We start from the raw sequence: 18,368 nt of genomic DNA on the forward strand, positions 1-18,368 counted from the left end.
ATGCGGGCGGGGAGCCCCCTGGCCTCTGCGCGGTCGCCGGGACTCTGTGTCTGCCGTGGGTCGTTCGCATCTTGGAAACTCAGATCCTCAACAGCTCTTGAATTCTAGGAATCTTGAGAAGAGGCCTGGATGAAGGATTCCGTCGTGGGCCCTCAGGTGGGTGAGAAACGGGGGATCCGCGTCTCCCGGCGGGGACAGGGGGGCCAGTGACAGGACAGGCAGGTGCACGGGGCTCGGGCGGGGGCTGCGGCGCAGGGGGCTGCGGGGTTCGCGGCCTCACTGGGGCGTTGAGCAAGTTCCTTAACTTCTCTGAGCTTCCGCTTTATGATTTTGGAGGAAACAGTCCTGCAAAGAAAGAGCTTCCTCTCTGGCGGGTGCGACGGCCCGAGTCCCGCCCGCGGCGCGGCTGGAAGGCTGGGGGGCGTGGGGGGCGCTGCGGGGGAGGCGGCGGGGAGGGTCCCGACCGCGCTGCAGATCCGGGGGGCGGAGCCGCGGGCTGAGCGGCGCGGGGTGTTCCCGGGGCGGGGGCCGACCGCGGCCAAAGGTTCCCCGATTCACCCGCCCGCGCCCGGCCCCGCCCAGTTGCGCCGCGAGCGCTGCAGATACTCGGGGCGGCAGTCGGTCTGTCCGTCCTCCCGCCAGGTCCCGCGGCCCGCACCTGCCGCCCGCACCTGCCGCCCGCACCTGCCGCCCGCACCTGCCGCCCGCACCTGCCGCCCGCACCTGCCGCCCGCACCTGCCGCCCGCACCTGCCGCCCGCGCGGCCCGGCTCCAGCATGGCTGACCAGGCGCCCTTCGACACGGACGTCAACACCCTGACCCGCTTCGTCATGGAGGAGGGCAGGAAGGCCCGCGGCACGGGCGAGCTGACCCAGCTGCTCAACTCGCTCTGCACAGCCGTCAAAGCCATCTCCTCGGCGGTGCGCAAGGCCGGCATCGCGCACCTGTGAGTCGGGCCTCGGGCGGGGACCCCGTCTGTCTGTCCGTCTGCCTGGGGAGCCTGTCCGGCGCGCTGACCCCGGGCCCTCTGGTCCTCCTGCCGTCAGCCTCTGTCTGTCCGTCTGATGTCTGAGCGCCTCTCTCGCTCTCCGTCTGGTAGCCCCTCTCTCCAGAAGCTGGCTCAGCCGCACTCAAGTTCTCATCCCCTCCCTTGACCTTGGCGGGGCCCACCTGGGGGTCCGTCTCGCAGGTGCAGCCTGATTCCATCCTGCATTCCTCTCCTCTGCCCTGAGCAGCCTGCCTCGTACCCCGCTCAGCCGGCCAAGTGCCGGCACCTGGCCTGCCGGTCATACCCGCCCTGGCCTCACACAGGAAAGTGCTAGCTCAGGTGCCTTCCTTCCCCATCTCTTCTTTGTCTTCCTTCACTCTTTCTGCAATTAGGCACCCAAGTCAGGTTTCTAATCCAGTATCTCTGACCCGAAACAAGACTTGTTAGGAGCGAGTGTTCCCCTCCCAAGCAGGCTGGGAGGTCTCCTGTGTGTCCAGAGCCTTTAGGAGCAGCAGGCCTCGTGTGCAAAGGAGCTCCCGTGGGCTGCCCCTTGCTGGGACAGTTGCCATGCTGTGCCAGAAAGAGGGAACACCCAGGGCTTCAAAACCCTTATCCATTTGCAATGACGGTGTGTGCAGCCCCCACCCAATTAGTGGAAAGCTCAAAAGTTGTTTGTAGAATGGTTTTTTTTTTTTTGAGACGGAGTCTCGCTCTGTCGCCCAGGCTGGAGTGCAGTGGCCGGATCTCAGTTCACTACAAGCTCCGCCTCCCGGGTTCACGCCATTCTCCTGCCTCAGTCTCCCGAGTAGCTGGGACTACAGGCGCCGCCACCTCGCCCGGCTAGTTTTTTTTTTTTTGTATTTTTTTAGTAGAGACGGGGTTTCGCCTTGTTAGCCAGGAAGGTCTCGATCTCCTGACCTCGTGATCCGCCCGTCTCGGCCTCCCAAAGTGCTGGGATTACAGGCTTGAGCCACCGCGCCCGGCCTGTAGAATGGTTTTGAATGCTCTGTGGAGTGCATCTCGAACGTCACTGGGCACCGGAATCATTTGGGGATCGTGGTAAGACGTGTCCCCGCTTTCCATAGCTCTGGGTCAAGTGCTGAGATTCCGCATTTCTAAGAAGTTTCCCTGCGGTGGATGCTGCCCGTCAGATACTGTTTGTCTACTGATCTCATTGTGAGTAGCAAGGGGTCAAGGCGAGTGGAGACTCAACCCCTTCTTGTGAGGTTTTTTGTAAGTCACACAACATCCTTTCGTTTGTGTTGGTGTGCACAGGTATTCTTTTTCTTTGCTTTCTTTTTTTTTTTTTTTGAAACGGAATTTTGCTCTTGTTGCCCAGGCTGGAGTGCAATGCTACGATCTTGGCTCACGGTAACCACTGCCTCAGGGTTCAAGCGATTCTCCTGTCTCAGTCTCCTGAGTAGCTGGGATTACAGGCATGTGCCACCACGCCCAGCTAATTTTGTAATTTTTTTTTAGTAGAGACGGGGTTTCTCCATGTTGGTCAGGCTGGTCTCGAACTCCCGACCTCAGCTGATCCACCTGCCTCGGCCTCCCAAAGCGCTGGGATTACAGGCGTGAGCCACCATGCGTAGCCGTGCACAGGTGTTTTCTAGCTAACTGATCCACACTTTTAACTAAAGGGTAACTGGGTTTTCAGATTGTCCATACACCTTCCTAACATTCCCTGCACTTACGTACACTATAAAAATGACACATGGTGGACCGTGCGTGGAGGCTCACGTCTGTAATCCCAGCACTTGGGGAGGCCAAGGCGGGTGGATTGCCTGAGGTCAGGAGTTCAAGACCAGCCTGACCAACATGGTGAAACCCCATCTCTATTAAAAATACAAAAATTAACTGGGTGTGGTGGTGTGTGCCTGTAATCCCAGCTACTCAGGAGGCTGAGGAAGGAGAATTGCTTGAACCCTGGAGGCAGAGGTTGCAGTGAGCCAAGATCCCACTATTGCACTCCAGCCTGGGCGACAACAGTGAGACTTCGTCTCAAAAAAAAAAAAAAAGACACATGATGCTCAGAGCTGACCTGAACAAATATAATCCCACTACTTTGGTTTGGAATGCATGTCTCCATTTTTAAAATTTCTTCTCCGCCCCCCATCCTGCAATCTAGATTCCTTTTCTTACTGGGAGGCTGTCTGGCTTTGGTCCCACAGTGTGGATTGGCGGAGATCATTCATGTAAAGGAGTTGTATGATCACATTTATTTTTGAATATTAAGCAGACGTGTTAAGGAAGGCGATGACTCCATTGCTGTCGCCTCCGGCCCCTCTTAATAATACATTCCTAAGGATTCTTACTTTAGAAACACCCAGGTGAAATCTTATTTAAGCTTTAATTTACAGCTATTATAGGTGGCTCACAGCTTTAACTGCCTTTGAGGACCAGGGATATATTTTAAAAAGAGGGCTTGTCAACTGGGCGCGGTGGCTCACACCTGTAATCTCAGCACTTTGGGAGGCTGAGGCGGGTGGATCACGAGGTCAGGAGATCAAGCCCAGCCTGGCCAACAAGGTGAAACCCCGTCTCTACTAAAAATACAAAAATTAGCCAGGTGTGGTGGCGGCCACCTGCAATCCCATCTACTTGGGAGGCTGAGGCAGGAAAATTGCTTGAACCCGGGAGGCGGAGGTTGCAGTGAGCCGAGATTGTGCCACTCTACTCCAACCTCGCTTCAAAGCGAGACTCTGTCTCAAAAAAGTGAGTCTCAAAAAAGAAAAAAAAGGGCTTGTCATGTCTGATAGTTTAAAAAATTGTCAGTACCTTTCACAGTCCTAGAGAGACTTAGAAATGTAAGATGTGTTTTGAGGTGTCCCACTTTCTAAGTAACCTTAGATAGCGGGACCTCGGATAGTGAGATTTTGATAGTGGGGCCTGGATGAAGCATGGTAATTTTGGCTACAGAAGATATGTGTATTATTTATTTATTTATTTTGAGATAGGGTCGCACTCTGTTGCCCAGGCTAGAGTGTAGTGGTGTGATAATGGCTCACTGCAGCCTCAACCTCCCCAGCTGAATTGGTGCTCCCACCTCAGCCTTCCCTGTAGCTGGGACTACAGGCATGTGCCACCAAGCCAGATAACTTTTGTATTTTTGTACAGATAGGGTTTTGTTATGTTGCCCAGGCTGGTCTCAAATTCTTGGATTCAAGCGATCTGCCTACCTTGGCCTCCCAAAATGCTGGGATTACAGTTATGAGCCACTGTGCCTGGTCAATATGTGTACTTTTTTTTTTTTTTTTTTTTTTTTTGAGACAGATTTTTGCTCTCTCCCCCAGGCTGGAGTGCAGTGGTGGGATCTCCACTCACTGCAAGCTCTGCCTCCTGGGTTCATGACATTCTCCTGCCTCAGCCTCCCCAGTAGCTGGGACTACAGGTGCCCGCCACCACACCCGGCTAATTTTTGTATTTTTAGTAGAGACAGGGTTTCACCGTGTTAGCCAGGATGGTCTCGATCTGCTGACCTCGTGATCCACCCGCCTCGGCCTCCCAAAGTGCTGGGATTACAGGCGTGAGCCACCGCGCCCGGCCATGTGTACTTTTATACTAGATAGTTGTGAATACCAGGCTTTAAAGAAATATCATGTTGCATTCATTGACAAAATTTGAACCATTCAAAATAATCCAAGGAAAGAGTGAAACCCACCCCATATGTATCCCATGGGGTATCCACTGTAAATGACTTACTGCTTATTTTTCCAGGTACTTCTTTACACTCATATGAGTTTACACATGAACACATATTTACATATGTCTATAAGTAAACAGCAGACAAAATGGGATCACACTCAACACACGCTTCTGTAGTTTGCTTTGTTATTTAACATTATTCAAGGAACATCCTTCAATGTCAGGACATCTACATCTACCTCCTCTACATTCACGGCTGTGTGCTGCTCCCCTGCACACATCATGAGGTATTGAAGTTGTTCTCTATTTTGGGGCACTTCGGTTTTTACTAGTCTTTGGGTATGACAGTGCTGTACCCTTGGAACTGGTGTTGATGCCTGGTTCTTGGGGTAGCTGAGAGGGAGGGCTAGATGCTGGACACAGGTGATCTTGTGGGAAGTTCAGCGTTTGGCCGTTTTCAGTATCACATGTCATCGGGCAGATAGCATGATTCTCAAACCAGGCCCCCAACTTCCATTCATTCCAGGCGTTGAAATCCAGAAGGAACAACCAGCATTCCTGCAAAGATCTTGTTAGTGTTGAAGAGCAGACCTAGAACAGCATGTACCCACAGGGATGGGGTGATTGCAGGTTTGCAGGAACCTCACTGGAGCCAGTTGACGGAGCTCACCCGGGATCATGATGGAAACATCAGGAGTTGAAGCACAGAGCCTGGTGTAACCTAAAGTTGCTATTGTAGTCACTTTTATTGCTCCTATTAAAACGTTCATGGAATCGTTGAGTTTTAAACTGAAAGGCACTCAACAGTCACCTAGTCTATCTATAGTCTATCACCTCCTCATACAGAAGAGGACCCTGAGACTGAGGAAGATGAGATGACTTGGCCTGTGGCTGGGGTCTCAGGAACTCCGGCTTGGGGCTCTTTTGGCCACACTACACATCTCTTCCTTTATTTTTTAGAAATCAATTAAAATTCACCAAACTCTAAATCTCATCCATTAGTTACTCTTTTTTTTTTTTTTTTGAGACAGGGCCTCACTCTCTGTCACTCAGGCTGGAGTGCAGTGGTGCAATCTCAGCTTACTGCAACCTCTGCCTCCTGGGCTTAAGCGATCCTCCCATCTCAGCCTCCAAAGCAGCTGGGGCCACAGAAGTGCACCCTCACACCCGGCTAAGTTTTGTATTTGTATTTTATTTATTTATTTATTTACAGACAGAGTCTCACTCCATTGCCAAGACTGGAGTGCAGCGGTGCAATTTCAGCTCACTGCAACCTCTGCCTCCCGGGTTCAAGTGATTCTCCTGCCTCAATTTCCCAAGTAGCTGAGATTACAGGCGCACCCCACCATACCTGGATAATTTTTTGTATTTTTAGTAGAGATGGGGTTTTGCCAAGTTGGCCACCATACCTGGATAATTTTTTGTATTTTTAGTAGAGATGGGGTTTTGCCAAGTTGGCCAGGGTTGAACTCCTGGCCTCAAGTGATCCACCCGCCTTGGCCTCCCAAAGTGCTGGGATTAGACGTGTAAGCCACTGCGCCTGGTCTAATTTTTGTATTTATAGTAGAGACAGGGTTTAGCCATGTTAGCCAGGCTACATTTTTGATGTGAATTCAGGCTTAGGTCCCAAGGAGCCATTGCTTTGGGCAAACGTGCCCTGGGAGACTGCCCTCTGGCATCTGGCTCCCTCCATCCCCTCTTGGGAGAGAAGCTGTGCAGGTCAGGAGAATGCTCTGCAAACCTGAGTCAAGCTGATGAAGTTGTGGTTCAAATGTCAAATTCAAATGTTGTCTACTTTGTTTGCATTCCTTTGGAAGAAAGTGGTCCTCCAGTGGTGGAGTTGACCTCCCTTTGCATCCATTTCCAAATTACTGACTGAAGAATTCACTGATTTCATTCAATTTCACTAAATATTACTGAACATCCACCACGTACAAAGTTCCAGAAGATGAGAACAACAGAGTTGACTCTGTAGGAAAAAATATTTGTATAGTTATAACATGCAATAGAGGTTTTGAAAGATGCTTTCTTTCTTTCGTTTTTCTTTTCTTTTTTTTTAATTTTTTTGAGGCAGAGTCTCGCTCTGTAGCCCGGGCTGGAGTGCAGTGGCGCGATCTCGGCTCACTGCAAGCTCCGCCTCCCGGGTTTACGCCATTCTCCTGCCTCAGCCTCCCGAGTAGCTGGGACTACAGGCGCCGCCACGCCCGGCTAGTTTTTGTATGTTTAGTAGAGACGGGGTTTCTCCATGTTGGTCGGGCAGGTCTCGACTTCCTGACTCCGGTGATCCGCCCGTCTCGGCCTCCCAAAGTGCTGGGATTGCAGGTGTGAGCCGCTGTGCCCAGCCTGAAAGATGCTTTCGTGGTGGCTCAGGCCTGTGATCCCAGCGCTTTGGGAGGCGGAGGCGGGTGGATCACGAGGTCAGGAGATCGAGACCATCCTGGCTGACTCAGTGAAACCCCGTCTCTACTAAAAATACAAATATTAGCCGGGCGAGGTGGCGGCGCCTGAAGTCCCAGCTACGCGGGAGGCTGAGGCAGGAGAATGGCGGGAACCCGGGAGGCGGAGCTTGCAGTGAGCCGAGATCGCGCCACCGCACTCCAGCCTCGGTGGCAGAGTGAGACTCCGCCTCAGAAAAAACAAAAAAAAAAATTGCTTTCATAGAGGCGCCAAAAATACGATTCATGGTGAAGGACTGCGGAGCGCCAAGAATGGGCAGGTGCAGGGGAAGCGAAAGGCCCGGCGGCTGGACCGCGGTTCAGGCTGGTGGCCCCGGGCGGGGAGTCCTGAGGTGGGAACGTGTTTCTGGAAAAGTTGCGCACTCACTTTGACCAAAGCATGGAGTACTCATGGTGGGTTCGTGGATGTGAAATGGTGGGTACACTGGGGAAGCACCAGATGGCGAGGGTGAACACGTTACACTTTTGCGGGTATAGAAAGGGAGAGATGAAGGATTTTGAAAGGTTTTTGAGTGGGGCAGTCGCGTGACTGGAGACAAATCTGGAGAAGGTGTGGCTGGAAGAGGGAAAGACAGGACATGGGAAAACCAGTGGGAAGCGGGAGGCTGAGTTGAGTAGCCGGCAGAGCTGCAGCCTTGAAGGGGAGAGGAAGGATTTGGAAGAAGTCTGAGCATGGATTAGATGAGAAGGGCTGTGAGGGAGGTTCTGAAATCGCTGGTCCTAGCAATTGAAAGCAGAGCCATGCCACCACAAAACAAAACAACAGAAACACAAAAACAAGGAGGAGCTGGCCTTTAGAGTTTTGGGAAGGAGGGAAGGTGATCTCAACATTTTGGAAAGGCTGAACTTGAGATGTTACAGGGTGATCTGTTGGGAGATGCTGTGCAGCCTGCAGCTGGACTTGCCCGTCTGTTTTGGCACACTTGCCCTGAGGCAGAGAAAGGAGGAAGAGATCTGGAGCGGTTTAGCAGACAGGAGTGTGCAGGGATTCAGAGCACGTTTTGGAGAGAGATGGAGCCAAGCTTCGATTCCTGGCCCTGCCATTCAATGTCTGTGAGGACTGGGCTGTTGATGTGACATCACTGAACTTGTTTCTCCAGTTGTAAGATGGAGACAGCTGTGTTTTCAACCTCAGAGAATCGTAGGAGGATGAATTAAGTTTACTAATTGGGTACCAATGTTATTAATATCATTGTTTTCCTGAAGGCTATTTATTTATTTATTTTTGAGACAGTCTGGCTGTGTTGCCCAGGCTGGAGTGCAGTGGTATGATCTCTGTTCACTGCAACCTCCACCTCCAAGGTTCAAGTGATTCTCCTGCCTCAGCCTTCCAAGTAGCTGGGATTGTAGGCGCACAACACCACACTCAACTAATTTTTGTATTTTTAGTAGAGACGGGGTTTCACTTTGTTGGCCAGTCTGGTCTTGAACTCCTCACTTCATGATCCACCCGCCTCAGCCTCCCAAAGTCCTGGGCTTACAAGTGTGAGCCACTGCGCCTGGCCTATTTTATATTTATTTTTTGTAAACTTTTATTTGAACGTTTTATTCTTCATTCCTTAGCAGTATTCTGTGTGCCTTATCAGCAGGGACAGAGTCCAGGCATGTTACATATTAGAACAATGTTGCACCTAAAAGTGGCTGCAGGAACTGTCCTCCCATCAGACTTATACAGTGTTCTGAAGAGTTACTTTTATATATGGGGTCCTCTCAGTTGTTTGACAGAAGAAATAATAAAGAGCTTCAGATTTCATTTTAGAATGACAGGTCAGCTAATACATGTTTAGGCTTCTCTTCCAATTTGCAGTTTTTGACATTAAGCTTTTAGAAACTTCACCAGATTTATTTTATGTTTCTTGAATTATCTTCTCCACATGACCAAAGAGTGAAATTGCAGCTTCGTTTCCATAAAAGCTCTGCCAGCCACATGCCATCCTGTTTACCAGTTTAGGCCCACATGAATGCAAGCAGAGGCAGGTGTTTGTGCCCTTTGAAAGCAGCTCTCACTGCAAGCGCCTCTTCTTCAATGTATTTCTGAACCCTTGGATGTTCCCGGCTGGGCAAACGGTTGATTACTGTGGAATCAAGCAGTAACAAGCCCGTCTTACCTTTGACTTTAGTGATAAGGATTAAGTAATGATCTCCCTCCCTTTTGGCTGAGCCGGGTGTTCGGAGCCCGAGTCTGGTGCTTTTGTGTGCTGTGTGAAGTGTTGCTGCCGCAGTCGTGTTGCTCAGTCACGGTGACTTCGCGAGGAGATGGTCCTAAGTCAGCAGACCCAGGCAGCCCTGGAGGGCTCTAGCTCTGTCAGCCTCTGGCTCCAATCCTTGTGTCCTTCAGTGCTTTTGAGATGCTGTGAAAGGCAGCCTCCCGCAATCATCACAAATCTGCAGGTTCAAAGTCCATGGCTGTGAAATGGTTCATTCTGTTTTAGAAACCATTTGCAAACTTGGAAAATAATGCTAAAATTTAATATTATCTGCAAGGATTTCAAAGCACTGGCCACTTTAATCTATGCTTCTAAGGTGTTCCCATGATATGAACTAAAATGACTTACAGCTCTTTAAACTTTTCAGTGGGGTTTACAGTAAAAGTAAAGAAGACATGATAGGCAGTTTCTCCAGTTGAGTTCTGCTCCCCAGACTCCAGGAAGGGCTGCTTCGTGTCTCTGGGGTTGGAAAGGGAAAGGATGCAGAGGCTTCAACCCTGCCTGGTGCTATTCCACTTTACTTGGGCTGCAGGGCCAACTAATTTGAATAAAATTGAAGTGAAATGTCAAGAACATCTCAAATAAATAATATTCCCAGTGAGATTTTATCAAATGTAAACTTGGAGCTCTTTTTTTTTTTTCTTTTGCCAGTTCCTTATTGGCTGTCCTCCAAGAAGTTGCCGCAAAACTGGTTTAGAGATGCCTCCCCTTCCCCCAATCCCCAGATCAACCCACACTTACTTAGTGGATGCCTGCCGGGCTCTATGAAGAGCCATGTGGCTGCCTTGGCGGGGAGTGCTGTGAACCAGGTGCATTATCCACCATCCCCACCAGCATGGCCAGAAACAGCCACTCGGGCTTTGCACAACTTGATGGAGGCCACGTCATCGGTAAGAAGCAGAATTTGAACCCAGGTCTTTCTGGTGCCGAGTTCTTGCTTCTCCGCATGGTTGTGTTACGCCAAGTGAGCTAGGGGTGGGAATGGTAACATTTCTTGCACACTTGCTTATGCACCAGGCACTTTTCTGACCACTTTACTTGTATCAACCCAGTTATCCCCCCTCTCTATAGACTACGAAGCAGACACACTACATTCCCATATTGCAGATGAACCAGAGGTCACAGATGCGAAGTGACTTTCCCTGGCTGCTGAGCATGGAGCAGAGCTGGGATTGGAACCCTGGTGGTGTAGAGTGCCAGCCTGGGGCCTTGACCATGACACTCTAGTTTCCTGAGGAACCAGGTGAAAGGCCACTGCATTTGTCTAACGCTGTGTTTGCACAGCAAACACACTTTTACCAAGAAGCTATGCTAATCTAAGGGTTTTTTTCAGAGGTTGGAGTCTTGGATGGTAGAGGTTATGCAGGCAGGCATTACCAACACCGCTGGGTCTAATGGAGTTGATGATCTTAGGAATTCTTGGATCCTTTTATTACTCTCTAAATGTGTTCATCCGTTTACATTGAGAACTCACTATGTGCAGACATTGTTCTAGGTGCTAAGGATACATGGTTAACAAAATACTTTCTTTTCCAGGATCAAGAACTGGTAGGTCTTTCCTCCTCCAGAGGCACATGTTTATGCAAGAGTTTCAGGCCCCTAGGATAATACACTCAGCGTTTCCCTGATGTCCTGCACTTTTGCTTCAGACCTCACTAGAAAAACCTCTGGCTGCCTGTAAAGTTCTAATTGCGAATGTCCCAGGTAGAGGGTTGTGCGTGGGAAGTGGCCATCCTCAGGATGGCCCATCAGGTGAGGGGAGCTCAGAGGCCCTCCACTCTTGGCATTCTTATACAAAGCAGGTTGGGCCCAGGCCTCTAAGATCAGGGTTTTAGATAGCGTTTCCAAGGGTGGCAGCCCTGTCTGCGCCCTTCCTCCCAGTGGCTCCTAGAAAAGAGTGGGCCATTCCTAAGGCCATGAAGACAATGCCCCATAAAGGTCATGCTTCCATGCCTGTGGGCTCTCCCGGTCCTCTCTTGGTGGGGATTGAGAGACTAGACCCTCCCCGCTACCTCCCCAGGAGTGAGGGTTATGTGATGTCACTAATGCTGGTGTCTCACTCTTGCACACATTTTCCAGGCTCCTGGCACCATGGAGGATCTCTTGGAGGCCAGTGCCTTCAGCTTCAGGCTCTGATCCTACCTTGTTTCTTTAATTATCCATCTTAACCACCCAAATCAATTAACAGCCTTCCTAGTTAGCAGGCTGCCATTTTCTAGGCCAAGGCTTGAGAGGTGAATTAGTTCCTCCAAGCAGCTGTGGTTTTATTTCCAGAAGCGGCCCCCAGACCGATAGCTGTGCCGATTCAGTGACCGTGGGTCTGTGAAGGGCATAAGCAGGACCCATGCTAATCAGCTCTGCTTTTTCTATATTAAAAACCTTTTGGCCTGGTGCAGTGGCTCACGCCTGTAATCCCAGCACTTTGGGAGGCCAAGGTGGGCGGATCATGGGGTCAGGAGTTTGAGACCAGCCTGGTCAACATGGTGAAACCCTGTCTCTACTAAAAATACAAAAATTAGCCCGACATGGTGGTGTGCGCCTGTAATCCCAGCTACTCAGGAGGCTGAGGCAGAAGAATCGCTTGAACCCTGGAGGGGGAGGTTGCAGTGAGCCGAGATGGCGCCACTGCACTCCAGCCTGGGTGACGGAGATTCCGTCTCAAAACAAGCAAAAAACAACAACAAAAAACCTTTAATTAAAGTTACCTAATAGATTGCATGTGATATATACTTGTTTTATAAACAAGGTACAACATAGAACGAGATTTTAAAATATATATAAATATAGTATAAATCATGATTAGTGCTTCCTCATCATTGTTCTCTTTGCTATTGTGAAGAAAATCTCAGCTTCAACTTAGATATATGGAAATCAAATATCCGTGTCTCTGGAAGATTGCAATTTAAAAGCATGTCCTGGAATTTTCGGCGGTAGTTTGAAAGCACCTGTTGATTCACACATGCCTGGAAGTAGCTGACATTTGTGCAACACTGTGCCCTGGTTCGGGCAGTGCCCTGGGGTTCTATGCAGCTGGTCTGGCCTCCTTGCTGTGAGGTGCGGGGCATTTAAATTCCGTTGCCAGCAGTAGCGGTGGTGCTCTGGTCTCAGCAGGTGGCCTGTTCTCTTGCTTGCTCTCTGCTCCTTCTCAAGGAAGGCCTCAAGCCAATCTGCTCCTTATGCTCTGACATTTCTCCTCTTAGGCCCAAGACAGAAAAGGTGGAGAAAACGTCACAATGTTGCCTTTCCCCTCTGTGATAATTTTTTTTTTTTTTTGAGACAGAGTCTCCGTGGCCCAGGCTAGAGTGCAGTGATGTGATCTCGGCTCACCAACCTTTGCCTCCTGGGTTCGGGCAATTACTGTGCTTCGGCCTTCCAAGTAGCTGGGATTACAGGCATGTGCCACCACACCTGGCTAATTTTTGTATTTTTAGTAGAGATGGGGTTTGACCATGTTGGCCAGCTGGTCTCGAACTCCTGGCCTCAGGTGATCCACCTACCTTGGCCTCCCAAAATGTTGGGATCACAGGCGTGAGCCACTGTGTCTGGCCACCTCTGTGATAACTTTCATTCGGAAAACATTTCCTTGGCAGATCAAGTCACTGGCTCAATCAAAATTGCCCTCCCTGCCGCTGCATGATCAGCCCCCGACTGCTGCTGCTGGCTCCTTTTCTGGCAGCGGGGCTGGGGGACAGAGCAGGGGAGGGAGGTGGGGGAAGGGAGCTAGGCCTGGAGGTTTACAGCTCGCTCAGTTCAGCCCATGTCTTAGCCATTTCACTTGTTCCTCTCTCCTTTAATTGTGAGGCCCAGTTGGCCTGGGGAAGCCGTTTTGGACAGGGTCGTGTGACGGTTTCTCATATCCCTGCAGCCTCATTCGCTGCCTTATCCCATCCCCAGAGAATGGCAGATTGGGTGATCTGGAAGGAGCCAGTGGTGTGTGCAAAGGCTCCAGTCGAGTTCCGCAGAGGGTAGTTGGTGTCATCACCTCTGGTTCACAGCTGCCTCCTGGAAACAGCTTCCAAGGCAGGATGGGCTTCTGGCTCCCCTGGGCTCTCCTGGAGTCCTCCTAGAACTTGAGGCGGGGGATGGCAGCTGCTGCATTCGCTAGGGCTCAGGGCTGTGTCACCAGGAGCCGAGGCCCACACCTGCTTTTGACTCCAGGCAGCAGAGCCTGCTCTCTCTAGGTGGTGATTGGAATACAGAGCGAATGCTCTTGTTTCTCTGTCCTTCAGGGCCTTTGAGACATGATGACTGATCAGCAGGCAGACGTTTATTATTTCTTTTTCTTTCTGAGGTGGAATTTAACTCTTTGTTGCCCAGGCTGGAGTGCAGTGGTGTGATCTCGGCTCACTGCAACCTCTGCCTCCTGGGTTCAGGTGACTCTCCTGTCTCAGCCTCCCGAGCAGCTGGGATTACAGGCGTCTGCCACCACTCCCTGCTAATTTTTTTTTTTTTTTGATGGAGTTTCACTCTTGTTGCCCAGGCTGGAGTGCAGCGGTGCGATCTCAGCTCACTGCAACCTCCGCCTCCCGGGTTCAAGCGATTCTCCTGCCTCAGCCTCCTCAATAGCTGGGATTACAGGCACGTGCCACCATACCCAGCTGATTTTGTATTTTTATTAGAGACAGGGTTTTTCCATGTTGGTCAGGCTGGTCTCGAACTCCCAACCTCAGGTGATCCACCCACCTCAGCCTCCCAAATTACTGGGATTACAGGCATGAGCCACTGCGACCGGCCAAGTTTTGTATTTTTAGTAGAGATGGGATTTCACCATGTTGGCCAGGCTGGTGTCGAACTCCTGACCTCAGGTGATCCGCCCACCTTGGCCTCCCAAAGTGCTTGGATTACAGGCGAGAGCCACTGCGCCTGACCAGACATTTATTATTTCTAAGGGGGCTTCTGAAAACTTATGGAGAAAATAAAGTGCATGTGATCTTCAGCTAATCAACTCCTTGAGCATGTTTCTGAGGACTTTTTTCCCCTGTCAGAATCACAGAAGCCCTGCCTGCTTGCGACTTCATTGACCGGTGTCAATGTGTTACTCGGGGACATCTCAAGCCCTTCTTAGGGTCCCCGAGGTGTGATGGGGGAGGCTTGATGGAGCCTGTGTCTGGTCCTGACTGCCCATCGTGGCTGTGCAGCCCCGACAGTACCAAGCCAGGGTGGTGTGACCAGCACAGGGTGCGGCCAGCTTAACGCACTGCGGCTCAGAGGAGACCCGGAGACATGATGGACACCCCGACATTGTTGCTATCAACATGGCAGCATAGTTGGCTGGCAGCCGGGGGAATCTGTTCTCTTGATCCTCTCACTGTTTCTACCTTAGGATCCTTTTCCTGTGCTTTTCTGGAAGGTTTTCATAATGCCAGGGTTAACCAGGAGAAGCCTTTCCCCCAAGATATCTTAGCAAAGTTATGAAGTATGTGAACATTGAGTTGGAGGGGCCCAGAGTCATCAGTCTTCGTGTGTTCTTTTACACTTCAAAGACAACTGGAGGACAGCTGGTGAAGCGTCCTTCTGCTGGAAGAGGGGAGGGTCCCTTACTGGGGGTAAAGAAAGGGGCAGGAACCAGTTAACACATCTGTTGCCACCCAGTGGCGTCATGGAAACCTGAAGCAGGTGGAGCCCATTTCCTGCCATGGTTTGGTGGACGCAGGTGGCCCTGTCCGTGCAGGTGCTGAGGGGCCTGTGTACTTTGGTGGATGCAGGTGGCTCCGTCTGTGCAGGTGCTGAGCTGGACGCAGGTGGCCCCATCCATGCAGGTGCTGAGGCCCTGCGTGGTTTGGTGGACGCAGGCAGCCCCATCTGTGAAGGTGCTGAGGGCCCTGCATGGTTTGATGGACGCAGGCAGCCCCATCTCTGCAGGTGCTGAGGCCCTGCGTGGTTTGGTGGATGCAGATTACCCCGTCAGTGCAGATGCTGAGGGCCACGCGTGGTTTGGTGGCTGCAGGCAGCCCTGTCCATGCAGGTGCTGAGGGTCCTGTGTGGTTTGGTGGATGTAGATCACCCAATGGGTGCAGGTGCCGAAGGTCCTGTGTGGTTTGGTGGACGCAGACAGCCCTGTCCACGCAGGTGCTGAGGGCCCTGCATGGTTTAGTGGATGCGGGTGGCCCTGTCAGTGCTGTGATGAGGGTCCTGCATTGCTTGGTGGATGCAGGAGGCCCCATCCGTGCACGTGGTGAGGGTCTGGCATGGTTTGGTGGACGTGGGCGGCCCCGTCAGTGCTGTGGTGAGGGCCCTGCATGGCTTGGTGGATGTGAGCGGCCCTGACCATGCAGGTGCTGAGGACCCTGTGCCATGCATCCTTCCAGAGTGCTGTGCGGCTCCGTAAGCCTCCTATCGTGAACAGGGTGTACCATCCCTTCTGTGGCCCTTGGCTTCTCTGTGTTGGTTCCTCTCTGTGCCAAGGATAGGAGCCATCTGAGACTCTTGGAATGGCAGTGTGGAGGCCTGGCTGGTGGTCATGATTTGCCAAGTCTCCCCCACTCTGACACCAACTGTCACTTCTCGTAGGCCTGGGCATGATCTGGGGCAACAGAAGTTGCTTCTCACTTTAATCTGGCCAACTGCTGAGTCTGCAAGCTCAGAAAATGCAGTCCAGCGCATCAGGAAATAGCCTACTTTCATTTAATCCCACAAAACAAGTCACGGTGCCCCTGTGTTTAGGACACAGTTACAGGATGACTTGTCTCTCCCTGGCTGGTGGGGCTGGCCCGGGAGTGCTGCAAATCGGAGCCAGCCTCACAAGGACTTTCTCCCGGGTCTTCTCTCTGAATTTAGATGCTTCCTGGATCCAGACATCACAGGAAAAAGTCAGGCTTTACAAAATCACTTGTATAAATGTGCACATAGGACCCACTCCCTTCCATCTGGAAATATGTGAAAAATGAACTTACTGTTTGCTTTGGCTCAATTGCTAACACGCTGCTCTTCTCTGGAGTCGTTACTCGCTGACTTATTGGGGCTCCTTTAGGGCTTTTTCATTTCCTCCCATTTTTTTTTTGGTTTTTTGAGACGGAGTTTCGCTCTTGTTGCCCAGGCTGGAGTGCAATGGCGCGATCTCGGCTCACCACAACCTCCGCCTCCTGGGTTCAAGGGATTCTCCTGTCTCAGCCTCCCAAGTAGCTGGGATTACAAGCATGCGCCACCACACCCAGCTAATTTTTATATATTTAGTAGAGATAGGGCTTCACCATGTTGGTCAAGCTGGTCTTGAATTCCTGACCTCAGGTGATCCACCCGCCTTGGCCTCCCAAAGTGCTGGGATTACAGGTGTGAGCCACCACGCCTGGCCCATTTCCTCTCCCATTCCTTTTTTTCTTTTCTTTTTTTTTTTTTTTTTTTGAGACAGAGTCTCGCTCTGTCGCCCAGGCTGGAGTGCAGTGGCGCCATCTCGGCTCACTGCAAGCTCCGCCTCCCGGGTTCACGCCATTCTCCTGCCTCAGCCTCCCGAGTAGCTGGGACTACAGGCCCAGCTAATTTTTTGTATTTTTAGTAGAGACGGGGTTTCACCGTGTTAGCCAGGATGGTCTCAATCTCCTGACCTCGTGATCCACCCACCTTGGCCTTCCAAAGTGCTGGGATTATAGGCATGAGCCACTGTGCCCGGCCTATGTCCTCCCATTCTTATGAAAAACATTCAAAATGCCATTCAGCTTGAATGCCGCCTTTGCAGTGAGATCTTCCTGACCCTCTAAATTACCCATGTACCCTCTCATCACCCTCACCTGTCACCTTGATTTGTTTTATGTCAGTGAGCACCTGTCACTATCTGACGTATCGTTTTCATTCCAAAACACTTACTTATTTCTTGTTTGTCTCACCCCAATAGAATATACCCTCCATAAGGGCGGGATCTTATCTACCATGCTCAGCACTGTAACCCCAGCATCTAGAACGGTTCCCAGTGCACAGCAGGACCCCAGTGAATATTTGGGGAATAAGTGAGCGCTCAGACAGCTGTCTAGGAAGCTTTTGAGTAAAAGAGACCATGGCCTGAGTGTTCCTGAGGGAAGTGCCTGAGCAGATGAGACTTGGACCAAAACGTAATATAGGACTTTCCTTCTGCACCTGCCTCAGTGCCTCATCCGTGTCCAGTGCCTTTGGGCCCTCTGCCCAGCCCTCCCGGCCCCTGAGCTGTCCCTGTCAGGCTACGCCTATTAGTGCTAAGCCTTTTGTGTATGTCATCTCATGCGATCCTCTGACAGCCGCGTCGGGGCGGACCTCACTTCCCTCTTTGGACACATGAGAAAGGGAGGGAGCCTCAGAGAGGGCAGGGGAGCCTGGGAGCTGAGACCTGGACCTGGTCTCTGCCTTGAAGCCCTCCTTCTGGTCCATCGGTGCTATTTGCCCTCCAGAATCAGAAGTGACTTTGACAGTGGGCTGGGCATGGTGGCTCATGCCTGTAAATCCCAGCACTTTGGGAGGCTGCGGTGGGTGGATCACTTGAGGTCGGGAGTTCGAGACCGGCCTGGCCAACGTGGTGAAACCCTGTCTGTACTAAAAATATAAAAATCAGCTGGATGTGGTGGCATACGGCTATAATCCCAGCTACTCAGGAGGGTGAGGCCCGAACCTGGGAGGTGGAGGTTGCAGTGAGCCGAGATCACGCAAGTGCACATCAGCCTGCACGACACAAAGACACTGTCTCCAACAAATAAAAAATAATAATAACAATAATCATAAAGTGACTTTGACAGTGCAACTCTCAGGCTGGGAAGGAGAGAGCACTGCCGCTAGTGGGGTCACCGAGGGAGCTGCATCTGAGCTGGTGGGTCCTGCCAAGTCCCTCTGGCCTCCCAGATTTTGGCTGCTTTCTTCCTCCACAAGCCCCAGCCTCACAATTGGGGTGAGAAAAAGATTATGTGGAAATAGAATCGAAAGCCCAGGAACACGGGGTTCAGCTCAAAGCTCCACAGACCTCTTGGTCTTTTACTCATGAAATAGGAGTAATGGGTGAAAAGAGAAGCGGCAGGAGGAGGGCTAGTGGGATGAGATGCGCTTTGCAGGCTGGAAAGGGAATGATGCCAAGAGTGGCCAAGACGCTGACAGGTGGGCACGAGAAGACAGCTG

The 18,368-nt window shown here is 51.3% G+C and overlaps 1 protein-coding gene across 3 annotated transcripts in view; it reads left to right on the forward strand.

Moving 5' to 3' along the window:
• The first annotated feature begins 295 nt into the window (after positions 1 to 295).
• Positions 296 to 18,368, forward strand: part of FBP1 (fructose-bisphosphatase 1) — a 34,226-nt gene continuing 16,153 nt past the window's right edge. The window contains exons 1-3 of one of the 3 annotated variants that reach the window (XM_033176520.1): positions 296 to 413; positions 643 to 651; positions 731 to 946. In XM_033176520.1, the coding sequence (XP_033032411.1) occupies positions 325 to 413; positions 643 to 651; positions 731 to 946 (314 nt within the window). In that variant the 5' untranslated portion in view covers positions 296 to 324. Of the gene's footprint in view, positions 414 to 460; positions 652 to 717; positions 947 to 18,368 lie in introns of those variants that run through there. The other 2 variants (XM_033176524.1, XM_033176533.1) reach the window with 2 other exon arrangements.

Source organism: Trachypithecus francoisi, unplaced genomic scaffold, assembly GCF_009764315.1.
Source record: "Trachypithecus francoisi isolate TF-2019V2 unplaced genomic scaffold, Tfra_2.0 Contig01547_ERROPOS2200000+, whole genome shotgun sequence".
Classification (NCBI taxonomy): Eukaryota; Metazoa; Chordata; class Mammalia; order Primates; family Cercopithecidae; genus Trachypithecus; species Trachypithecus francoisi.